Consider the following 22668-nt stretch of genomic DNA (forward strand, 5'->3'; position numbering starts at 1 on the left):
TATTTTTAATTCAGAAGTTAAGTATACTGGTATATCTTGTACTAAGCAAACTGGATTGTGAAAACCCTGATTTACAGAAAAGATTAGGCAATACTTGTTTGTTCTATTAAAAAGTTCTTTTATATTATTTAAATTATTTAAATAGAATCCCTTAATTAAAATATTTGATTTACACATCACCTTAGAAACATCTTTTGCTTAATTTTATGAAGTTAGTACGTTGGACACTTGCCTATTATAGTTTGATACATTTATAAAGTCTTGTTATCCATTTCAATGTATTTTAAAATCGCTGTAAGTTTCCGAAGTGTTTAAACTATGAATCAGACAAATTACCTGTTGCCTTTTGTAAAGTGCACTGCTGCCACAAACAGCATTTTAAAATTGTATTTTAAAATTGATTTGGAATATAACTAATTTTTCCCAAGCTGTTATTCTCTCTAAAGTTACTCATTTTTATAATGAATGTATAAAGTTATCTTTTAGTTAGTAATTTGCAGTTGGTAATTATTTTATTTTGTGGGGTAAAAATTATTGTAATATACATTTTTATAGCCAAAATGGAGGTTTTGGTGAATTACATGTGAGGCAGGATTTAGATCATTTTTTTTTTTAAGATTACAAGCTATATTATTTGCGTATGAAACAGCAGTTTTTTCTTTGTGATACTAGTTTAAAAAAAAAATCAAACGTTGGATTTTTTCTTCCTGGTCTAATGGACATTTGTTAAACTATCTTTAATGGAAAATAACTTTTTGTGTCAAAGTTAAACTATGGTTAATAAGTTATGTGATGAAAAACTTTAAAAGGTTCTTTACTGTGGTTGTGCAAATATGCTGATGTAATTTTAGGTTAAGAATTAAGGAAAGAATATTCTGATTAGAAACTTTAAATTCTACTCTGGAGGATTTTTTTTTTTAAAAAAAAGCCTCATTACCCACTATACTTTTTAATAGTAAATTTAGTAATTTTGAAACCTTCTTGATTTTAGTAGACATGTAATACCAACGTAGCTATAGATGACAAGCAAATACTGCCCTCTGTAATTTTAAAAGATATTTATGTCATTTAGGGAAGTTGTTAAGAAACATATTTAATTTGTCAGTTACTAGAATTATTAAATGTATAGCTATAAACGTTGCTTTCAGAATTGCTTTGTTGTATGCATGTATACTAGTATTCCAGTTGTCTGTCCTTAGAGGCAGTGGAAATGTTATGTTTTGTTTTAGTCATCAAAACATGGCAAGATTGTAGTTTTTGAACCCACACTTACTACTCTAGAAAAGGAAAAGGTTATGTTTTATTTTGAAAAATGCTTCAAGCTTTCCACTATTTTTCATTTATAAATTTTTTAGTATTGTTGCTGTCATAAATATATTCCCTTTTGAATTAATTTTGGTCTCTTTCAGGATATAGTCAGAAAAAGCACATTTGTATATAGATGCCAAGTTATGGAATAAATAAAAACTTGTAAAACTATTTTGGGGGCAGGATTCCACTTCTAAAGTGTCATGCATCCAGTAATGGAAAATGAAAAGACATGCCCCTGCAACCCGGACATAGTCACACTAGGCCAAAAATACTTAATACGTTGAAGCACAAAGTGAGTGGAACTTGTAGATTCCTGCCGATTTCCTTCTCTTCTATATTTCTTTATTTGGAATTAAACCCATTAGCAGTAATACAGTTTTTCAATTTTGCAAAGAATTATTGCTTTTACTCAGTATGCAGTGTGACTTATTAGATGTTTCAGCAACAAATCTGACGATAGTCAGTGCCTGAGGCCTTGTTAATGTTCTTATGTGAATCCCCAAACTGGATCATGTTATATAGTATTTGATGTCATGCTTAGAATCTGGTAGAATGATAAAATATTGCTTAATCTGGACATTATAAATCCTTTTGTCATATTAAATATGGGAATTACTTCTAACTGGTTAAGGTATTTGAATGAGTTTGGGTGGTGATTGTAATGTTGGTCACTGAAATTACTAGAACATTTTAGTGAAATTTTTGGTTTCTATCAGACCTACCAGAGGTTGTTTCAGAGATTTCTCCCCTTTACCTCCCACTGTAGAATGCAAACTTTTAGGGGCCTAGGCTTTTTTTTTTTTAATCAGTCTGTTTATATCACATAGCATGGTGCCTTACAAATGATAGTCATTAAATTTAAAAAATATATAGAATAGATATTTAATATATTTTTTGAATTTTGAATCTTAGTGACAGGAGGCTTTGAAAATAAAAATAGTTTTCTGTTCTTACTTTCTCCTGACCTCTTTAAGTAAATCTTTTATTATGACTCAGGTCATAGCACTAGGGCAATTCTAAAAAAGATGAAATTGCAATCTAAAGTTTTAACTCTCTGAGAAGATGTGCTAGTTATTAAAGTTAATTTTTAACTAAGATGGATTTATATGTTCTTTTCAGGGTTATGTTGAGAGAAGAGATTGATTAGTTATAGAAATAGAAGAGTAAGAACCAAGTTCTGGTTTTTTAAATACCAAGATTAATGTTGATTGTCTTTGACATATTGCTTAATGAACATCTATAAATATCTGTTGAATCTCATCTAATTGAGCTACCTTTAAGGAAGGATATTATGAAGCTTGGTTAGTTAGTACTGACCATATATATCCTTTGTGCTGGTGATCATAATATCATGTGAGGCAGAGAAGGGTGGTCATTTTTATCCTTATTTTACAGATGAGGAAATTGAGATTCAGGGGGGCTAAGTTGAAGGTGCTCCTAGCGCTAGTGACTGAGCCAGGACTTAAACCTAAGTTTTCTGAGGCTAGCAAACTAGTGCTAGCTTTCTTTTGTACTCTGCTGCCAGTGAAATGTATAGTTGAATAATAAGTTTATCCTAAAGATAGAATTTAGACCAGCAAACTACATTTTCAAGAAAACACCGTGTAAGACTATTGTTTATGTAATTGTGTACAAGAGATTGCAACGTTGTCTCAGATGGTCAACTTTACTGAATGCTGTGGGCCAAAAAACACCCTAGCACCACTAAAGCAAAACTTATTGCAAGTAGTTTAATTCACTTTGTATATATTAAAGTTAGTAAGACTGGTGATATCACGTCTGTGATTCTATAGATAATGTAGCCGTAGATCTACAAAATCACTGGAGACTATATCTACTCTTATCCTGAATCAGTACATTTAGGATTTTTTTTTTTGCTTCTTTAAGGGTTTTGTTCAGTCTTCTTGTACAAGATATAATTCCTAAAATCTGGGATAAAAAAAGTTGAGGAAAGTATTTAGTTTTAATTAGACTTCTTAATTGTCACTTTGTAACTGAGATGTAATACAAAATTTCTTTCATCAAGATATTAATTTTATAGATGCAATAAGTGTGAATTTGTAGGGTTTTTAACAATACAAATTAAACTGCATTGTTTTAGCCTTGTATAAAAATCAGTTATCCAAGGAGTTTTGCTTACTTCACTGAGCCAGATGATAAAGATTAAAAAATTTATTAGACTAATATGGTTTGTATTTGTTTTAAAAACATGATTGGAGGTTACTGATGAACTTAGGTCTCTTTCTAGGATCTCTGGCTGCGGGTGTAGGAGTGGTGTCAATTGTGTACCCTGGTTGAGGGCATTATACTTTTCTTGTTTCCATATTTTTCTGTTGTACTTCAATAAATTTTCATTTGGCTTTAAAATTATTGTGTGAGGATCATTTGATGAAGAAAAGGAGATAGCACTGAGTTTTGAATTAGGGAGCATGAGTTAGTATTAGTGTCTTCATCTGTGACAAAGCATCATGTTGTAGTGTATAGAGAGCTGATCTTAAAGCCTGAAAGACTTAGTTCAAGTCCCACATCTGATATGTGCCACTGGGCAAGGTTAGTCTCAGTATTCTTCTAGGCAGTTTTCTCAGCGCCTTAGAGGTGTTGAACTGCATTGTTAGAGGATATTTCTTCACCTTGGAATGCCCAGTGAATTTACAAGTTTGGTGAGGACCCTTCCAACTCAAAGAGGAATTTTTAAGGTCAAACTACATCATCATCTAATTATGTTTCTCTACTACTGTAGAATCATAGAATCTCATTGTTGGAAGGTCCTTCAGAAATAATCTGATAGTCCAAGTCATCTCTGAACAAGAGCACCTCTACAACAGAAGTGTCAAACTCCCGGGGTGTAAGGGCCAGCAAGACTCCTGAGTGTTGTCTGAACCATAACAAAATAAATAAAAATGGAATACAACATGGATAATGTCAATTTGTGGTTTTCCAAGTTAATATATGACCTGCAGAGATCTCAGGGATCGATTCCTATTTGAGTTTAACACTACTCCATTATCCTTAACAAGTGGCTGTAATTCCACTCTCTTCTTGAGGAAACCCATTCACCTTTGGAGCAACTTTAAGTGCTAGGATATTTTTCCTTAGATAATATTTGTCATTCTGTAATTACTACCCATGAACAGGTCCTAGCTCTGTCTTCTGGAGTGAAGTAGAACAAGGACAGTCCTTATTCAAGTAGAAAGCTAAGCAAATACTGTTCCCCATTCTGTATAAAGTTTTCTCCTAGTTGTCAGTATTCTACTCTAATATGGTACCAAGAATTAAATACAATACTCTAATTCTGGTCTGAGCATGGCAGAATGCAGTAGGACTATTATAACCTCTTTCATTCTGAGCATTATTTCTCTATTCGCACAACTTAAGATGCCATTAATTTTTTGTTTTTTGTTTTTTTTTTGGTTGCCATGTCATAAAATTGACTCATTGACCTTGCAGTAAATTTAAATCTCCAGGTCTTTTCTATCATAAATTGTCTAGTCATATCTCCCTTTCTGTACTTGATTTTTTGAACCTGAATGTAAGGCTTTACATTTAATTCTATTATATGTCAGTGGTTCTTTCCATTGTCCTATCTTGTTGAGATCTTTTTGCATTCAAAAATGTCTGACCTGTTAGGTTTCTATCCTAGCTTCGTGTCAGCTATTGCAGATTTAATAAGTTTGCTATCAGTGCTTTTCATGGTTTATTCTCCTTGTCTTTTTTCTTTCGTAACCAGAGTTTGTTTTTAATGAGATAGGGACATTTTGCTTATCTTTTCATTGATTAGTGATTTGACCAGTCATTCAAATATTTTAGAATGTGCTGATAAATTATCTCCCTGTTGTTGTTTTTTTTAATTTTTATTTTTGGAGGCAATTGGGCTTAAGTGACTTCCCTAGGATCACGTAGCTAGTAAATGTCTGAGGCAGAATTTGAACTCAGGTCCTCCTGACACCAGGGCTGCTGCTCTATCCACTGTATCACTTAGCTGCCCTCCCCCCAAATTTTTTTTTAACATATATAGTATTTCCCCCCAATTGCATGTTAAAACAATTTTTTAACATTGGGGTTTTTTTAAATTTTGAATTTCTAATTCTATCCTTTTTTCCCCTTCTCCCCCTCCCTCAGATGGTAAGCAAACAGATATAGGTTATACATGTGTAATCAGGTAAAACATTTCCATATTAGTAATTTTGTACAAGAAGACTCCAATTAAAAAAGAGAATGAAAGAAAATGAAAAATAGCATACTTTATGTATGCTGTATTCAGACAATGACTTCTTTCTCTAGAGATGGATTATATGCTTCATCATTACTCCTTTGAGATTGTCTTGGCTCTTTGCATTGCTGAGAATAGCTAAGCCATTCACAGTTCTTCATTGTACAATATTACTGTTATTGTGGACAATGTTTTCCTGGTTCTGCTATTTTCAATTTGCATCAGTTCATGTAAGTCTTTTGAGGTTTTCATGAGAGGATCCTGCTCATCATTTCTTATAGGCCCAATAATACTCCATCACAGTCACATACCCCAGCTTATTTAGCCATTCTCCAGTTGATGGGCATTCCTTTGCTTTCCATTTCTTAGCCTTTGCAAAAAAAGAGCTGCTATAAATATTTTTGTACATGCATATCCTTTTTTTTTTTGGCGGGGTGGGGTTTTTTGTGATAGAGACCTAATAGTAGTATTACTGGGTCAAAGGGTATATGCACGGTTTTATAGCCCTTTGGGCATAGCTCCAGAATGGTTGGATCAATTTACAACTCCATGAACAGTGTATTAGTGTCCCAAATTTTCTATATCTCCTCCAACATTTGTCATTTTCCTTTTCTGTCATATTAGCCAATGAGATGGGTGTGAGGTGGTACCTCAGAGTTTTAATTTTCATTTCTCTAATCAATAGTAATTTGGAGCATTTTTTCATATGACTATAGATAGCTTTGATTTCTTCATCAGAAAACTGCCTCTTCATATATCCTTTAATGATTTATCAATTGGGAAATGACTTATATTCTAATAAATTTAAATCAGTTTTCTATATAGTTGAGATTCTTTATGTATCAAAGAAACTTGCTATTAAATTTTTCCCCCAGTTTTCTGCTTTCCTTCTAATCTTGACTATGTTGGTTTTATTTGTGTAAACCCTTTTAAATTTAATGTAATAAAAAAATCCATGTTACATCCCATAATGTTCTCTTATCTCTTGTTTGGTCACAGATTCTTCCCTTATCTTTATATCTGACAGGTAAAGTATTCCTTGCCCCCCTAAACTCCCTATGTTTTAAACTTTCCTCTTTTTAGGTTTTTGTATGACATAGATAAAGTCAGAAATTAATGTCAAAGTACTTTTATTTGTGGTAGAATTTATTATTTCAGTTCAAATACCATCTTTTCCAGGAAGCATATCTTAGTTTGTCTTTCCCAGCAAGAAAGGCTCTTTCCTAACTCTCATAATACTTTGTGTCTCTTTTAATCTACTTCTACATTGCACCTTGAGTTATAGTTATGTGCATTCCATTTCTCACCTACTAGACTATAAATCTCATGAGAGTAATAACCACGTTCTCATCCTCTTTGGATCCCTACAGTACCTAATATAAAGTCATGTTTAGAATAGGTGGTTAATGTTTTAATGACTTAACTATTGTTAGTAAGTCCCACTAAAGTGAACTTATGGACTAAATTTTTTAAATATAAATTTTTCAGTGAACAAAAACCTATTTTCTCCCTCATCTCTTCCTCTTTGAAAAAGAAAAGAATAACAAATTTTTTTTCTTTTTTTCTTATTATTTTTTAATGTTTTACAATCCCTGCCATACAAATTAAGATTTTATCCCCCCCACATCTACCCCCCACTACCCCACTCCCTCCCCATGACAGCATACAATTCTGTATAGGTTCTATATATACTTTCCTATTGAGTACATTTTCACTGTAGTCATGCTGTGTAGTCAAACTAAAATAAATGGAAGAAATCATATAACAAATCAAAACATGATACACAAAAACACATACACAAACATGATCTGCTACATTCTGCAAATGACTTCCATATTTCTTTCTCTGAGTGTGGAATGCATTTTGCTTAGAAAACCACCATTGGGATTTTTTTTTTTAATAAGTTCTTGCATTATTATGAAATTCCAAGTCTACCAGAAAAAACTCTCCCACACTGTGGTCGTTGCTGTACACAAAGTTCTCCTGGGTCTTCTCCTTTCACTCAGCATCAGATCATATAAGTCCTTCCAGGCCTCTCTGAAGTCTTCTTGTTCATCATTTCTTATGGCACAATAGTAATCCATTACATTCATTCACCCATTCCCCAATTGATGGGCATCCCCTTGACTTCCAGTTTTTGGCAACTGCAAAGAGTGCTGCTATAAATATTTTTGTACATGTGGGACCCTTTCCCCTTTCTATGATCTCTTGGGGATACAGTCCTAGTAGCAATATTGCTGGGTCAAAGGGTATGAACATTTTTGTAGCCCTTTGGGCATAGTTCCAAATTGCTCTCCAGAATGGTTGGATGCGCTCGCAGCTCCACCAACAATGAATTAGCGTTCCAACTCTCCCACATCCTCTCCAGCATTTATCATTTTCTTGTTCTGTCATGTTTGCCAATCTTATAGGTGTGATGTGGTACTTCAGAGTTGTTTTGATTTGCATCTCTCGAATCGATAGTGATTTAGAGCATTTTTTCATATGATTATAGATATCTTTAATTTCTTCCTCTGAAAATTGCCTGTTCATATCCTTTGACCATTTATCAATTGGGGAATGACTTGTATGGTTATACATTTGAGTCAGTTCTCTATATAATCTAGAAATGAGGCCTTTATCCCCGAGCTTAGCCGTAAAAATTATTTCCCAATTTACTACATCCCTCCAAATTTTGGTTGCGTTGGGTTTGGTTGTGCAAAAACTTCTCAGTTTAATGTATTCAAAATTATCCATCTTGCATTTCATAATGCTTTCTATCTCTTCTTTAGTAAAAAATTCTTCCCTTTTCCATAAATCTGATAAATACACTATTCCTTGCTTCTCCAGTTTATTCATGGTATCAATCTTTATACCTAAATCATGTACCCATTTGGACTTTATTCTTGTGTACGGTGTCAGGCATGGGTCTATGCCTAATTTCCGCCACGCTGTTGAATAACAAAATTCTTGTAACAAATATACATAGTCAACCAAAATAAATTCCCTCATTGGCCACGTCCAGTTAAAAATATGTCTTAAGCTTCACACTGAGCCCATCTCCTCTGTCAGGAGATGGTTAGTATTCAACTGTAATTCTATGTTCCTTCTAAGAAAAAGTTAAATTTCTAGTTCCAGGTCTTGGCTCATAATTAGCTAGCTGTACAGTGTTGCCTTTTGTCCTTCCTATTCATTCTTTTATGTTACTCCAATTTATTTCTCCTCTTCTATCTTTATTTTGCACTTTGTGCCATTCCTTTATGGTCTGATGAAATGAGATATTGACAGGAAATTTTGGTTGAGTATTCAGGTGCCTTTGAATCAGTTCTTCCTAATTTGATATGAAAGTATTCAAGAAAGAGGTTTACATAATACTCCAGATGAGCAGCAGTGTTTATAATAATACTTTAACCAAATGGATTAAATATATTTAGATTTTTAGTTTCAGTGAGATTATATATGCATATGCGCATATGAGATTTGATGCTGTAGGTTCTTCTGGGATAACCTGTGTGGTCTGTAATGACATAAGTGTAGCTCATTAATATCAGAAAGGATGTTGAGAGTTTTAATTTTCCAAATGGAGTAGATAATGCTGTTTAGGTTGTCAGGGAGTTAGCTTTATGGTTTAACAGGTTTTATCTGTCCTTGTGCTTATAAATTAAAATCACGTATCCTGTGAATTTTTTATCTCGTATATACAGTATTGTCCTATGCCATTGCTATTATGATTCTATTTAGAATGGCTTTTCACTCTAAAAAATTATATGTATGATAAGGTCTTACTGTTTGGTGGTTTATGTTGTCTGTGTTACAGTTGAGGTAACTTGTTCTGACTCCATCTTTGAACTTCTCTGACCTTTTCCTATATGTCATTGGAATGCCATTGGGCAAATAAATTGCTTTTTAATTAGGACTTCAGTCCTCTGATGCCCTCAGGGATGAATTAATCTTTCTAAATAGAGTTTCCTGGATGGTTGAGAATTGACACTTTTAAGGGACCACATTTCATTTTAAAATTTTAAATGTATTTTCCAGTGGAGTATATGGATTTACCCCATGGCACCTCCTGGAGAACATCTCAGTGATTGATGATAACAAATTGATTGGTTCACACTCCTCTAGGATGGACATTGTGGACTTCCTTTGTGCTGGCTTAAAAAAGAAGTCCTTATGCTAGGAGCTGGGATTAGACAGGATCCTGAGGGATTTCTTCACCTAGCCTAGCCCTATCCATTAGTGGCTGCCTTGAGACAAGACCCTTGGACAGTTATTCCAGAGATGATGACTTCTTTGTCCAAAACACAGCAGTAGTTGGGCAATGGTTGAGTGTTGAGTGTGAGCCCTGAAGAATTAGTTGCAGAGAAACATATGTTGTCAACTATGTAGCAGCTATGGAAAGAGGAACCATATGATTAAAGTGTTTTGGAGTTCCTCACCCCAGTTTATAGGGGAGTGTTGAGAGTTCATGCTAAGAAGTCATTCTTTAACAGCCTCAAGTTTGAGAGTTCCAGAATCCAGCCTTTTATCAGAGAACGGAAGTTTCTGAGGGTTCCTAGACACTACCCAATCAATACCTGACTCTGACCTTCTTACAAAAGGATAATTTCTGGATGAGCAGGATGCTCTAAGAAAAACCTAGACTTACATGGATTGGTGCAAAGTGAAATGTAATGGGTATAAAGTAACAGCAATATCGTAAGATGACCAGATGTGAATGACTTAGCTATTCTCAGCAATAAAATGATCTATGACAACTCTGAAGAGTTTAGGATGAAAAATGCTATCTATCTCCAGAAAAGAACTGATGGTATCTGAATAAAGATTGAAGCAACTTTGGGGGTTTTTTTCACTTTCTTTATTTTCCTTGAGGGTTTTTTTTTGTTTATTTCACAGCATAACTATTATGGATGTTTTGCATGACTACACATATATAACCTATATGGAATTGCTTGCCTTCTCAGTGAGGGGAGTGTAGGGAGGGAGAAAGGGAGAGAATTTGGAACTCAGTGTTTTCAAAACATGTTAATAAATTGTTTTTACTTGTAACTGGGGAATAATTAAATACTAAATAAATTTTTAAAAGGATAATTTCCTAAACAGCACCTGCCTTAGGGATTGCCTTACCAACTAACCCACTTTCAAGAATCTTAAAGTCTGTCCTATCAAGAAAAGGGAATTTTTGTGGGCAAAGGTTCTCTGTTGAACAAAGAAAGGCCCCAAAGTTGGAAGTACAGCAAATAGCTAAATACCTTAATATGAGGGAGCAAGGAAACCTGGAGTTTGCACTTTTATAGTGTCATGAAATAATTCAGATGGTGCATGGATAATTGAGGGGGAGGTGCTACCTATCTACTAGCCTGCCCTAAGCTTGTTTCCCTTCTCAAGGAATCCAGGTCCTCCAGTAATTCTGTAAGGTTTTATGCTTAAGTACATATCTCTCTGTAGGGTTAAATTGGGACTTGCAGAAAGTCTTTCTAGCATTTCCAACTTTGTTTCTCTTTCTAAATGCTGTAAGAAAATTTTTGTTTCAGTGGGAATAATTTTTCTATAGCATAATGACACCCAAATCTCTGGGTGGAGCTTTGAATTAGGAGGAATCTATGGAAAGTGAGAGGAGTATACTGATTATGAACTATGTACCGTGACCCTTTTATGTATTTTACTACGTTGTTTGTAGGCTATTGTCTTTTCAAAAAATTTTCTTATATGGTGAAATAAAGGATGTCTGGGAATTGAATAGGCCTATGTATCCAAAACTGAAGGGAGACCTAGATATGAGCTTAATCAGAGAATTACCCAGAGCAGACTTTGGGTGGAGTACAAACAAATGGGAGAAGGGGGCCTCTCAAGATTGAACCCTGTCTTTGTACAGAATTTGAGTCACTGAGCCATTGGTAATAATGAAATCAATAAACTGGATAGATACTTCATTTTGTCTACTATCAGGACAAGAGAGAAATAAAAATATAAGGAATTATATTAATAGAAGTTGTAAATAATATAATAATGATCTAAATGTAAGAATGTCTTTTGGATATTGTTACACTCATTAAAAGTGAATGAGAAAACTACCCACATAGAAATCCATGCCTGAAAATTTGAGAATTCATATTCTCAGATGTCATTTTGTCTGAGATACTGGGTTAGTTTCACTGTTGGTAATTTGTTGTACTTAAATCTTCCCTCCCTTCCCCCCAAAAAACAGCTTTGAGGGCATTTTATAGAACATTCATGCAAGTACTTTGGGGTACATTTTTATCTAATAATTGCATTTACATTTAGCCAAATAGAAAGTACCTTTATAAAAATAAAACATTTGTATATATATTTTTAAAATTATCTGTTTGAAAATTAGGATTTTATGATTGTATAGTATATGATGTTTAGTTTTTTTATAAATATGCTTTTCAGTCAGAATTAGTTTCAGTTTTCCTAAACACTCTTTGATGGAAAGAGTTCAGAATTAAAAAAATTAGGTATCTCCTAGCATCTGTAGAATCTGCATTTCCTTTCAGAGACAAAATTTCCAGGTAATTGGGCCTTTTGGAAAGTCTTTTTGCAGAGTTCTGCATTAAGAAATATATTTTCAGAAAATTTCCTTATTTGTTTTTTGCTTCTACTTTTGGGTCTAGCAGTATTTTCCTGCTCTTAATGGGGGGAAAGCATCCTCAAGAAAATTATTAATGTTATGTTTTTCTTGCCAGGCATCTCTAACCCATAACATCACCGAACTGAAACCAAAACTACATTGTCCCTGGAGCACCCTCTTTTCAAGGTACCAAAAATTTACATTAACTCTGAAATTGTTATCCTGTTCTTCATTGAAGGGATCACTCATTTTTCTGATGTTTGGTAAGCAGATATCTTAATTCTAATAGTGTTTTATAGTATAATAAAAGTGGAATGAATCCTATTAATGCAGTTATTTTTGTCTGAGTTAGTGTCTTAAAATTTAATTAAAAATTAATTGCAGGAAAAATTGATGACTAGAATATAAGAACCCTTAGCCAGTACTTACTTCCACATACTTTTAACATAAAGACATAAAAATTTGGCCATTTGATATTTCAATTAAACACAGTTTGTTTAATGATCATGTCTACTAGTCAAATTGATTTAAGGATTTGGGGAATTTTTCTGCTTCAGTCTCTGATTTCACCCACTGTTTGTACTAAGCTTTGTTTTTCACAACTTTACAACAGTGTTAAATTGGTCTTGAGATGTGATTGTAAATCAACTTTCATTATTTATCACTGGCAGCTTCTGATCATCCAAGCAAAAGAAAGAAAAGTTTTGCAAGAATCTGCATGACTTTTAAAGAATACTTCCCTTACATCATATCTCTTTTCTGTAGACCCTAAAACTCTTTACATGCTTTGATTAACAGGAATGCTTTGTAAAAGCTTTTTTTTTTTTTAAAGCACTTTCCTTCCAAGTGCTAAAAGTTCTTTCTCTTTTGCCTAACTGAATTTCACAATTTAGTTTCCCTGTGAGGTAAGTAAGGGACAAATATCCTCCTTGAGGATGAGGAAATAGTGATTGCTTACATTACAGTAGAGCTCTATGGCTTACACAGGACTTTTCTCTGTGAACATAATGCTACTAATACTCATATTTTATTCATTTCACAAATGAATAGATTGGGGATCCTAGAGGTAAAGTGACTTGCTCAGGGTCACATGCCTAATAAGTGATCATTGAAACTCAATTCTAACTCTTAGGTTCAGGGCTCTTTCAACTACTTCATGCTGCCTTTCCCAGAAAACTGAGACAGATTGGTTAGGGAAGTTGCACAGAGCTCCAAGACAATGGACTGGGGGGAGAGAGGGAGTGAATTATATATGTAAAATTTATGCTTTGAGTTTGTCTAATACCTTTCTTCAAAGAATGTATAAAGTTTTTATATTATACATAGCCTGCTACTCATGTTTTAATTTACTAGGCAGCCAGCCCTTTGAAACTTTTATCACAATATTATTGTGGCCATTTGGCAGCTGAAGGGAAACTGAGGCACAGAGAAGTTAATTGCCAAGAGTTATTTACTGGAGCTAACAGAGAGATTCACACTCCTGAAGATTAGTCTTGTTTCTCTGATTTGACTTTGTTGGTTACTACTTTGCACTAGGGCTGATTTTTTATAAACAGGATCCCAGTACTTGCCTATGTTGAAGAATATTGTGGCTAAGGCAGTAATGTTTCTGAGTAGATGGCATATGTCATGAGGTTTCTTTTCTTTGTGAGGCAAAATGGCTAACAATTGTTACATTGATCCAAGTCTCTTAGGCAGTAATATACTATTTTTGCAGTATGCTTCTTTGTATCTCAAGCAAATCATAAGTATTGTGTATTGAATGTGTATACAAAACTTGATTAAAACATTTGTTGCAGGAGGGACAATTTCTTTAAGTGTTACTTTATAAAAAGTTGAATTGGAAGAACGTGTAAAGGAGAAACCTGAAAAAATAATTAGAAAAGAAAATAAAATATTCAGACTTTTAGGCAAAAGAGATATGTTTTCTTTAAATTTAGTGAAAAGTTTGATAAAGGTTGTTTTCTAGATTGGCCCAAGTAAAATAAACCATGCTTTATAGTGGTGATGGATTGTTGTTGTTGTTAATAAAAATAATTAATTTAGAAAAGATGAAATTCTGTATCAAATACCTGGCATTAAATTAGTTTTACATGAGAGCACATTTAGTCTGTTGGGCCTGATGTAAAAGTCTCAAACAGTGTGGATCACTTCCGATCATTATTTTTGTTAATGTTTTCCTATAAGTGATTACTTCTTTTTTTAAGTTAATTTATTTTAAATTTTAAATTTATTTATTTTTAATCTTCAACATTCACCTTCATAAGTTTTAAATTTTCTCTCCCCTTCCCCAAGACAGCATGCAATCTGATATAGGCTCTACATATACATTCCTATTAAACATATTTTCACATTAGTGATGTTGTATAGAAGAATTGGAATGAATGGGAGGAACCATGAGAATGAAAAAAACAGAACAAGACAAGAAAACAGTCTGCTTCACTCTGCATTCAGACTCCATATTTCTTTCTCTGGATATGAATGGCAATTTTCTATCATGAGTTCTTTGGAGTTGTTTGAGGTCCTTGCTTTGCTGAGAAGGGCTAAGTCTATCAAAGTCAGTCATTGCACATTGTAACTGTTACTGTGTATAGTGTTCTTCTGGTTCTGCTCACTTCACTCAGCATCAGTCCTTCCAAGTTTTTCTGAAGTCTGTCTACCTGTTCATCATTTGTTATAGCACAATAATATTCTATTACATTCATATACCACAATTTGTTCAGTCATTCCCCCAATTGATGGTCATCCCTTCAATTTCCAGTTCTTGGCCACCACTAAGAGAGCTGCTATAAATATTTTTGTATATGTGCATCCTTTTCCTATTTTTATGATTTCTTTGGGATACAACCCTAGAAGTGGTATTGCTGGGTCCAAAGGTATACACATTTTTTAATAGTCTTTTGGGCATAGTTCCAAATTGCTCTCTAGAATGGTTAGATCAGTTTACAACTCCACCAACAATGAATGTGTTTAAGTGATTACTTCTTAATTGCTACTTTTTCTGTCTTTCATCATATGTTTGAATTACTAAGTATGTGCTGCTATTTGTACCAAGCATCTCCTAAATAATGCAGTTTTATCTTTAAGGGGAGCAAATTTCTGGTTGAAGAGTGTTTGAGTAGGTATATTTTGTTTTTCAGCCTTAGTATTTATAACCCTGCTGCTAGACATTCTTTCCTATAATTTTCATAGCAAATGCTTCAAGAACTCACTATGTAAGGTGGATCATGGTGGAATTTTTTTTTAATTGCTGCTGTTCATAAAGGTTAGGCTAAAGTTTGGGGCTTATCATTGTTTCCATATCTGGTGGATGTGGAAATGGAGGATACTACTGATTTCCAGTAATCTGGAAAGTGGTTTCTTATAAAATACCCAGTCTGAAAAGTGGTTTCTTATGAAATACCCAAATCGTTATTACATCTAGAAAGAAATTCCAGAAACTTGGAGAAAATAGGAATAATTAGGAAGTTCCCTTTTTAGAAATGGCCACAGAATTTATTAGAGTTGTTTTTAATCTATTCAACCAGTATTAATCATGGACTTAACTGTGAGTTCAGTACTCTTGGGTGCTGTGAAGACCACGTTTTAAGGGAAATATAACAAAATCTGTTTTTTGTTTTGAATGGAAAAGAACCTTTAGGGTTTGTGACATTATAAATGTCTCATTTGAGCTGAACAGTATCCCTTGGAGGGTAGGTGCTGTTATTATTTCCATTTTACAGATGAGGAACCTGAAGCTGAGAGGTTAAGTGTTTTGTCCAGGGTCACACAGCTAGTAAGGATCTGAGCTCACATTTCAACTCAGGTCTTCCTGACTCCAGGTCCAGTGTTCTATCCACTGAGCCAGTAGATATTTCCTAGATTTTCCTGGTAGAATGAAAATAGGAGATAGAGGATAGGGTTTTATATGGTGGGGAAGATTTTAGCTTAAATTTTGCATTGTTATCAGAGGTAGTTTTGAGTGGATGGAATCTCCCAAAACTTAGGAAGAAAAAAATCTGTGCTTTTGAGCAATCACTACCATAATTAGCTTTTTGAATTGGACAAAACAGAAGTCATTTATTCCAACCACCTAGTGCAGGAGTCAGTCTCTCCTACATTTATAATAGGTAGTTATCCAGATTCTCTTTGAAAGTTGCTAGTGATGGCTAAAAAACAGCTTCTCACGGCAGTCCATTCCATTTTCATATGTATCAAATTATTACCAGGTTTGTGCTTATGTTAGGCCAAAATGTGCCTTTCAAAAACTTCCACCTATTCACAGGATATTGCTCTCTTCTTCAGACTAATAGGTAATGTTTATTTAATGCTTTAAGGCTTCAGTTGTTCCTTATGTAACTTGCCTTTAAAAGTAAGGTACTTATATTTGTGGGTGATGTTTACACTAGGCTGATTCTTCTAAAGTAAAGCAAAAACAACTTTTGTTTCTTGTAGGTCACAAGATGGATAACGTTGTTAATGTTCTACAGTGTAAATTGTCTTTAATACTTTTTATCTTTATCTAATGTGTTCCGGTGTCAGATTTTTTTTCCTCTTAACACTTGGCTTCCCTATTCACACCACTGTCTCCAAAAAATGGTAGCGCATTCAAGAAGAGAAAAACTTGCTACATCGTTGTGGCTGAGTCAGAGGGGTAGCTTGATAAAAACTCTGAGTGCTTTTCTGTTGGAGCAGAGTCTGGAAAAATATCAGTTATTTTGTAAAGGACACTAGAGTGATATTGTTGATGAGTCATAACCGTTTTTACAAGTGACTTTGTCTTAGTCTTTTATGTTAATGTAATTTTTAAAATTTGATATTTTTGCCCATGTCTGCAGACATATTTCTTTATTACAAAGATTGAAACTGTGTTGACACTTAAAGGCGAAGGAAGCATTGTAATTTGTGTGTATATGACTGAAGATACTTCTATAATCTCTTGAGAAAAGTCTGCCTTAACTTCTTATGTGTTGATAATTATTGAATACGTCAACAAAATACATTTGGTTCTTAGTTGATGTAGTGTTCTTTAGGCATCCAGTATATTGCTATTTGGGAGCACATTCTGTTTTTTATTTTAAAATAAAGTTTTTCTGTAACTCATGAACTCTGACTTTTTTCTCCTTATTTCAGCTGAAAACACTTGTAAAACTGATGTGGCAACCATTGTGATGCCTTTTTTCTTTTTTTTAAAGAAAATGCTGTGAAACTGAATTTAATGTTAAGAGTTGGGAAACCTTGACTTACAAGCATTTTGAGGGGAAAGTACAAAATCCCCTTCTATCAGTACCAAGTTTCTACATAACATATACAGCTTTGAAATAACATTAGCCTTCTTTTCCTTAGCCATTGAATGACTAAAGCTGTCCAAATAGGAAGAAATCAAAAGGATATCATAGTATTGTAGGCTTGATAGGGCTTTTTTTTAAACCCTAAGTGTTCTATTCAGAGCATGTTAAAGGTTTTTACATTTATATGTTTGCATAAAAACTCTAGAATTTTGCAGTTGCTAGTCTCTCTAGGACCTGTTAAGCTGTCAGAAAACCTATGGCTATGTTTGCATGTTTGCCAAGTCATTTTTCTGGTTGAAAAGCTTATGCTGTGAGGTAGCATGGATCTTAAAAACTGATTGGGGCAAGGAGGGGGGTGTAAAATCTAAAATTTGCATGAGAAGTGTCTGTCTAAATTTATGCTTAAATAATAAATATAAAATTATAAAAATCGAAAGTCTACTTATTAGCAAATTTGCATGGAATCAAAAAGCAATAATAGATACCTTTATTTGTTTTTCATTTGAAAATATTGTTATGTAGTATGTGTGTCAGAGGAGGGTTTCTACTCAAATCCATGAAAATTTTCATGGATCTGATTGTGTTTTAGACTATTCGGTAGCCTTTTAGGGAAAAAGAAATACCCTTTTCTGGAATTTATCAGTTAAATTACTATGAATTTCTTTATGAGGAGTAGTACTTTTATGTTTGAAACTAGTAAGAATAGGAATGAGGCCTATTGAGAATCAGGAAAAGCCTTTGGATTTCATTTTCAGACTTTAAAAGACCTACATATATTAAATTGCTAACAAATTTGCTAAAGTTAAACCCAGTGAGCAGATTTTGTATCTTTCATTTTAGTCCTGTTGAGGATTTCAGATTTTCCAAGGTTACTTTCTATTAAGAAGTTCCACTTTGGAAAGACCAATTTAGCTTCAGAGTAGTTCAGGATTAAAAATTCTAATCGGCTATTAAAATGTTTCGTGTCCTTCTCCAACCCCTAGGAAGTTATGGAAGGTGTATGTTTGGGGGTGCTTGTTAGCAGTAGGTTGACTTTGATCAGCAGTAACTAAAATGGTTATTTTCAGTCCATCCTAATTCACAGATTCAATCTCTAGGCTACTGAGAGTGTAGTTCAGTTGTTCATTACATGCAAGTAGATTCTAGAGCAGATAACTTTGCCTTCATTTTATTTGAAGCATGTGTTCTGCATGTGGTGCCAGGGACTCCTTCTGTCTATGAAGTTGATATTTGTTTCCAAACAAAAATAACCCATGACAGGTTTTCTTGTGAAAATAAAAGTTTTGTTTTGGTGGGTAAAAAGAAAAACATCTTTATAGATCTCAAGGCCAGTGTTTGAAACTATTAAGATCTTAATAACAGTCTTTAGAAGATTTTGTTGCCCATATCTGTGACCTAAGGGGTCCTTGGTGTGTTATGATTTCTTGTATGTATATAAGTAAACAAGATCCTTCTTATTAGAGTGTTTACTAAGGTCATATTTATACTTTTTCTATAAATTATTTCAATAGAGATAGCTTGAATTTTTCAGTCTTCGATGCATTTGACTGTAAGATATAATGAGTTGAAATACACAAGTATTTGGGAATTGCATAGTATTTGTCTTGCTCCTTGCTTCCTGTCTTTAATCAGGGGAACAGAATAAAAAATCTTGACATTTTTATAAAAGTAGCATGTAATTTTATTCCTCATTGTAAAACTATTCAATTAATTTGCTAATAGCAATTTCCTGTTTAGTTTCCATAGCCCAGATGTCCAGATTTGCTCCTTAGCAATTTATGAGTTGAACTGTTTGCCATTTCTTTAGGGTTGAGGATGTGTGTGGTGTGTGTGTATGTGTGTGTGTGTGTGTGTGTGTGTGTGTGTGTGTGTGTGTGAACGAGAGAGTTGTGCTAGTTATTATAAGGCCTTTTGAGTACTTAGAACATTTTCATTATTTGGAAGGCCACAAAAAATGAGCAGCATTGTCCTTGTGTTTTTTTTTTAATGAATAATTCTAATTTGATCAGAAATAATGTAACATTTTCAAAGTACTCTTACCTCATCAGATGAAGATCTCTTCAATTCTAAACCACCCAATAACAACCAAACTCCAAAAGATCTGTTATATCTATTCCTGTTCTTCTCTTCTCCAGCACCACTTCTGCTTTTGATAACATTCCTATTGAATAATCTGTTCCAATCTATTTCTCATGATGTTGTACATTAAAATGTACATAACACTTTGCTTGCAGTAAATAAACCAAATTAATCTTAAGAGAACATGCTTATGAGTTCAAATTGTTGATACTTGTTCTGTCATCATCAAAGAAAAGAAACAGCTCAAGTTGAGACTTGCTCTGTGTCCTCCATCAGCTTATAGTGAAAGGTTCATATCTGAGCTCAAGATTCTTAGAATGGAAAGTGTTGATACACCTGTTAATATCCTTGAAAACTCAATTTGCTCTCAGCTTCTTATATATCTTAAGAATAGTAATTTCAGTAATTAAAATTTGCACTGTGAGGGTTTAGGAAGTATGTGGATAGTTTTCAGATATGCACTGGTGCAAATTACTGTGCTCCACTGAATCAAATAGTAAAATGAGCAAAAATGAAATCTGTCATTACAGAACATGTGGGCATTGAAAATCTTTTATTTTTCAACTGTGAGAAGGCTGCAAATACTGTATGTCAAGTAGAAACAAAACATCTGCCAATTAAAATATTTAAATACATTTTTAATGAAGTGGCCCAATCACAGGCTAAAATTGGACTATTTTCCTTGTTGGGTAGGTAACACCAATTTTTATCTGGATATCGGCAATTACATATCTCCTCTATAATTTATCTTTTTATTTTCTTTTCCTTACAACTTTTAGGTAGAACTTTAGACTTCATAGCACTGAATTAACCTGCACTGAAAGCTGTTTACCTGCAGTTGTTCACTTTTGTTGAAAGTGAACATGTCTCAAGTTCAAGTTCAGAACCCATCAGCTGCTCTCTCAGGGAGCCAAATACTGAACAAGAACCAGTCTACTATCTCACAGCCTTTGATGAGTATTCCTTCTACTACTAGTTCTCTGCCCTCTGAAAATGCAGGTAGACCTATTCAAAACTCTGCTTTACCCTCTGCATCTATTACATCCACCAGTGCAGCTGCAGGTAAGCATATAAATCCAAGTGTCTTCTATTTCAACTGTTTTCTTAGCCTGTTTTATGACCTGATAAGTAGTTTGAAGATATAGAGAGCAGTAGCAAAAGTTACTTCAAAAAGCTACCTCCTGTCCTTTATCCTTGAAGTAAAAATACTGGCCAGATATTAGGTTGTTAGACCCCTTTTAAAAGGAAAGATTTCAAAGTTGTAAAAAAAAAAAAAAACAGAAGCCAATGTCACCAGAAATAATCCATTATAAAAGGTTTGTTACCAGAAAGATTTGACAGTACCATTTTAGAGATTCGTTATTGGATAGAAAATCTTGTCTGCTTTTAAAAACAACAACAGCAAAGTTTTTCCTGGAATTGATAGCTCTTGTGTATGAGCAGAACCCTTTCTTTGTTTTTGGGAGAAATGATCCCAAACTAAGGGTTTGTGGTACTTTATGGAAAAAATAAGAGAGACCCCATGGCATTTGTGCATTTTGATTATGGACAAGCAAGTTTAAGTGCACAGGGTAGGTACTAAGATGTGCGTTTCAGAGATGAGAGTGCAGAGCCAGCAGAATGTGAGGAAAATGGTCAAGAACAAAATTGAAAAAGAATTCCCAGAGCCCTCCACTCTGTGTTCTAGGAAAGCAAAAAAATCTTCTGAAGATACCCATGTAATGATAAGGTAACACCTAAAACATTAAAACTTAAGGCGCCCTCCCCTCCCCCCAACCCTGCAGTTGGCTATTTGGGCAACAATCTAACAAACTAGGTATCTCTAGGTGGTTCCAAACCAGAGCCAGTTTACCATGACAGAAGCCCCTTGAAATACATCTCTTAGATCCTGCATCTCTCCTCACATTTCCTCCTTCCTCTCTCTGTTCCTGTACTTTATCAATCTATTCTCTGAGTGTTCCCTTTATTTCCTTCTCCCTCTCTCATCTGCATGGCTTCTTCCGTGTTGTTAGCTCTAGTCTTCCTTGAGCTAGCTCACGAGATATTACTATTCTTGACTTTGTCACACTCCCCAAATGATTCAGTTCCCACCAAATTTTGCCATGTAAGAGGGTCTTAAAAGGAAAAGACAAAGGATTTCATGCCTTTGGCATCTTTTGCTTTCTCTTCTGACATATTCTTCTGCCTGAATCTCGTTAGCTTCATAAACTCCTCAAGCCCTGGCTGTGTCATTTAATATAATTATCAGCATTAGTTACTAAGTCTGTGAGTAGCAACCTTTAGGAGAAAAAAAACCAGGAGGTGCCCCTAAAAGGAGAACTTTCTGGAAAATGGCGAGCACAGTGCCAATTTAGAAGTGGCACTGGCATGTTGCTTGTTATGATACAGCAGAGTAGGTGATGCACTAAGCGGTGAGTCTTTGCTAAAAAGACTTCCTTGCTCTTCCATTGTTTGGTTACAATGGCTGATCCTATGTCTTGCTTGCTGCGTGCTTTGGGTATTCTATTAAAACTCCTATTCTCTCTCCTTTGAAGATACATCTTCTAGATCAACTATCTTTAACTGATTCAGAAAAAACAACAGAGGTCTCTTCAATAGCCACATATCTCCTACTGTAGGGCCTATGGTTTTACATGGCTTCATCTGTAAATACTCAGAACTTCAGTTTGCTTTCCCTTGATTTTCATATCCCTGGGAAAGCATCATTCTTACATACCAGCAGTTGACTTCAATGCTCTTACATTATTTTTCAGTTGCTTCTAATATGGCAAACCCCAAAGAGAAAACCCCAATGTGTCTTGTGAATGAGTTAGCCCGTTTCAACAAGATTCAGCCTGAGTATAAGCTTTTGAGTGAGCAAGGTCCAGCTCACTCTAAGGTAAATATTGTCCATACTGCTTGTGCATTTATAACCACCAGGAATGTTTTCTCTTACTGTTGTAAGTGGTGCTGTGGTGCAAGAGCTGTTAAGAGGGTGTCTGACACTGAAGTATTAAAGCAGTTTCTTAGATGGGTTTTTGACAAGTTTCTTTATTTTACATCCTTGCAGAGTTGGGCCAAAGGAAATGTATACTTGATTTAGGCATTAGAACTATTTGGCTTTTTGAAAGTTTCAATTAATAAACTTTTTTGTGGTTAGGTTCTGAGTACCCATAATGACTTTTTGTCTGAGGGCAATCAGTGTTTCCAGAGTGGATTATCCAGGCCCTTGGTCCCTCCTCCTCTTG

The 22668-nt window shown here is 34.3% G+C and overlaps 1 protein-coding gene across 20 annotated transcripts in view; it reads left to right on the plus strand.

Moving 5' to 3' along the window:
* The window catches only part of STAU1 (staufen double-stranded RNA binding protein 1), a 59473-nt gene that overhangs the window by 1955 nt on the left and 34850 nt on the right, over positions 1-22668 (plus strand). For 11 of the 20 annotated variants that reach the window (XM_072633609.1, XM_072633606.1, XM_072633607.1 and 8 more), the window contains exon 2: positions 12208-12278. Coding sequence is in view for 6 of the 20 variants with exons in the window: in XM_072633605.1 (XP_072489706.1) it covers positions 20305-20503; positions 22195-22319 (324 nt within the window). In the remaining 14 variants the exon portion in view is untranslated. Of the gene's footprint in view, positions 1-12207; positions 12356-20220; positions 20504-22194; positions 22320-22668 lie in introns of all 20 variants that reach the window. The other 9 variants (XM_072633605.1, XM_072633600.1, XM_072633602.1 and 6 more) reach the window with 3 other exon arrangements.

This window comes from Notamacropus eugenii, chromosome 1, assembly GCF_028372415.1.
Source record: "Notamacropus eugenii isolate mMacEug1 chromosome 1, mMacEug1.pri_v2, whole genome shotgun sequence".
Classification (NCBI taxonomy): domain Eukaryota; kingdom Metazoa; phylum Chordata; class Mammalia; order Diprotodontia; family Macropodidae; genus Notamacropus; species Notamacropus eugenii.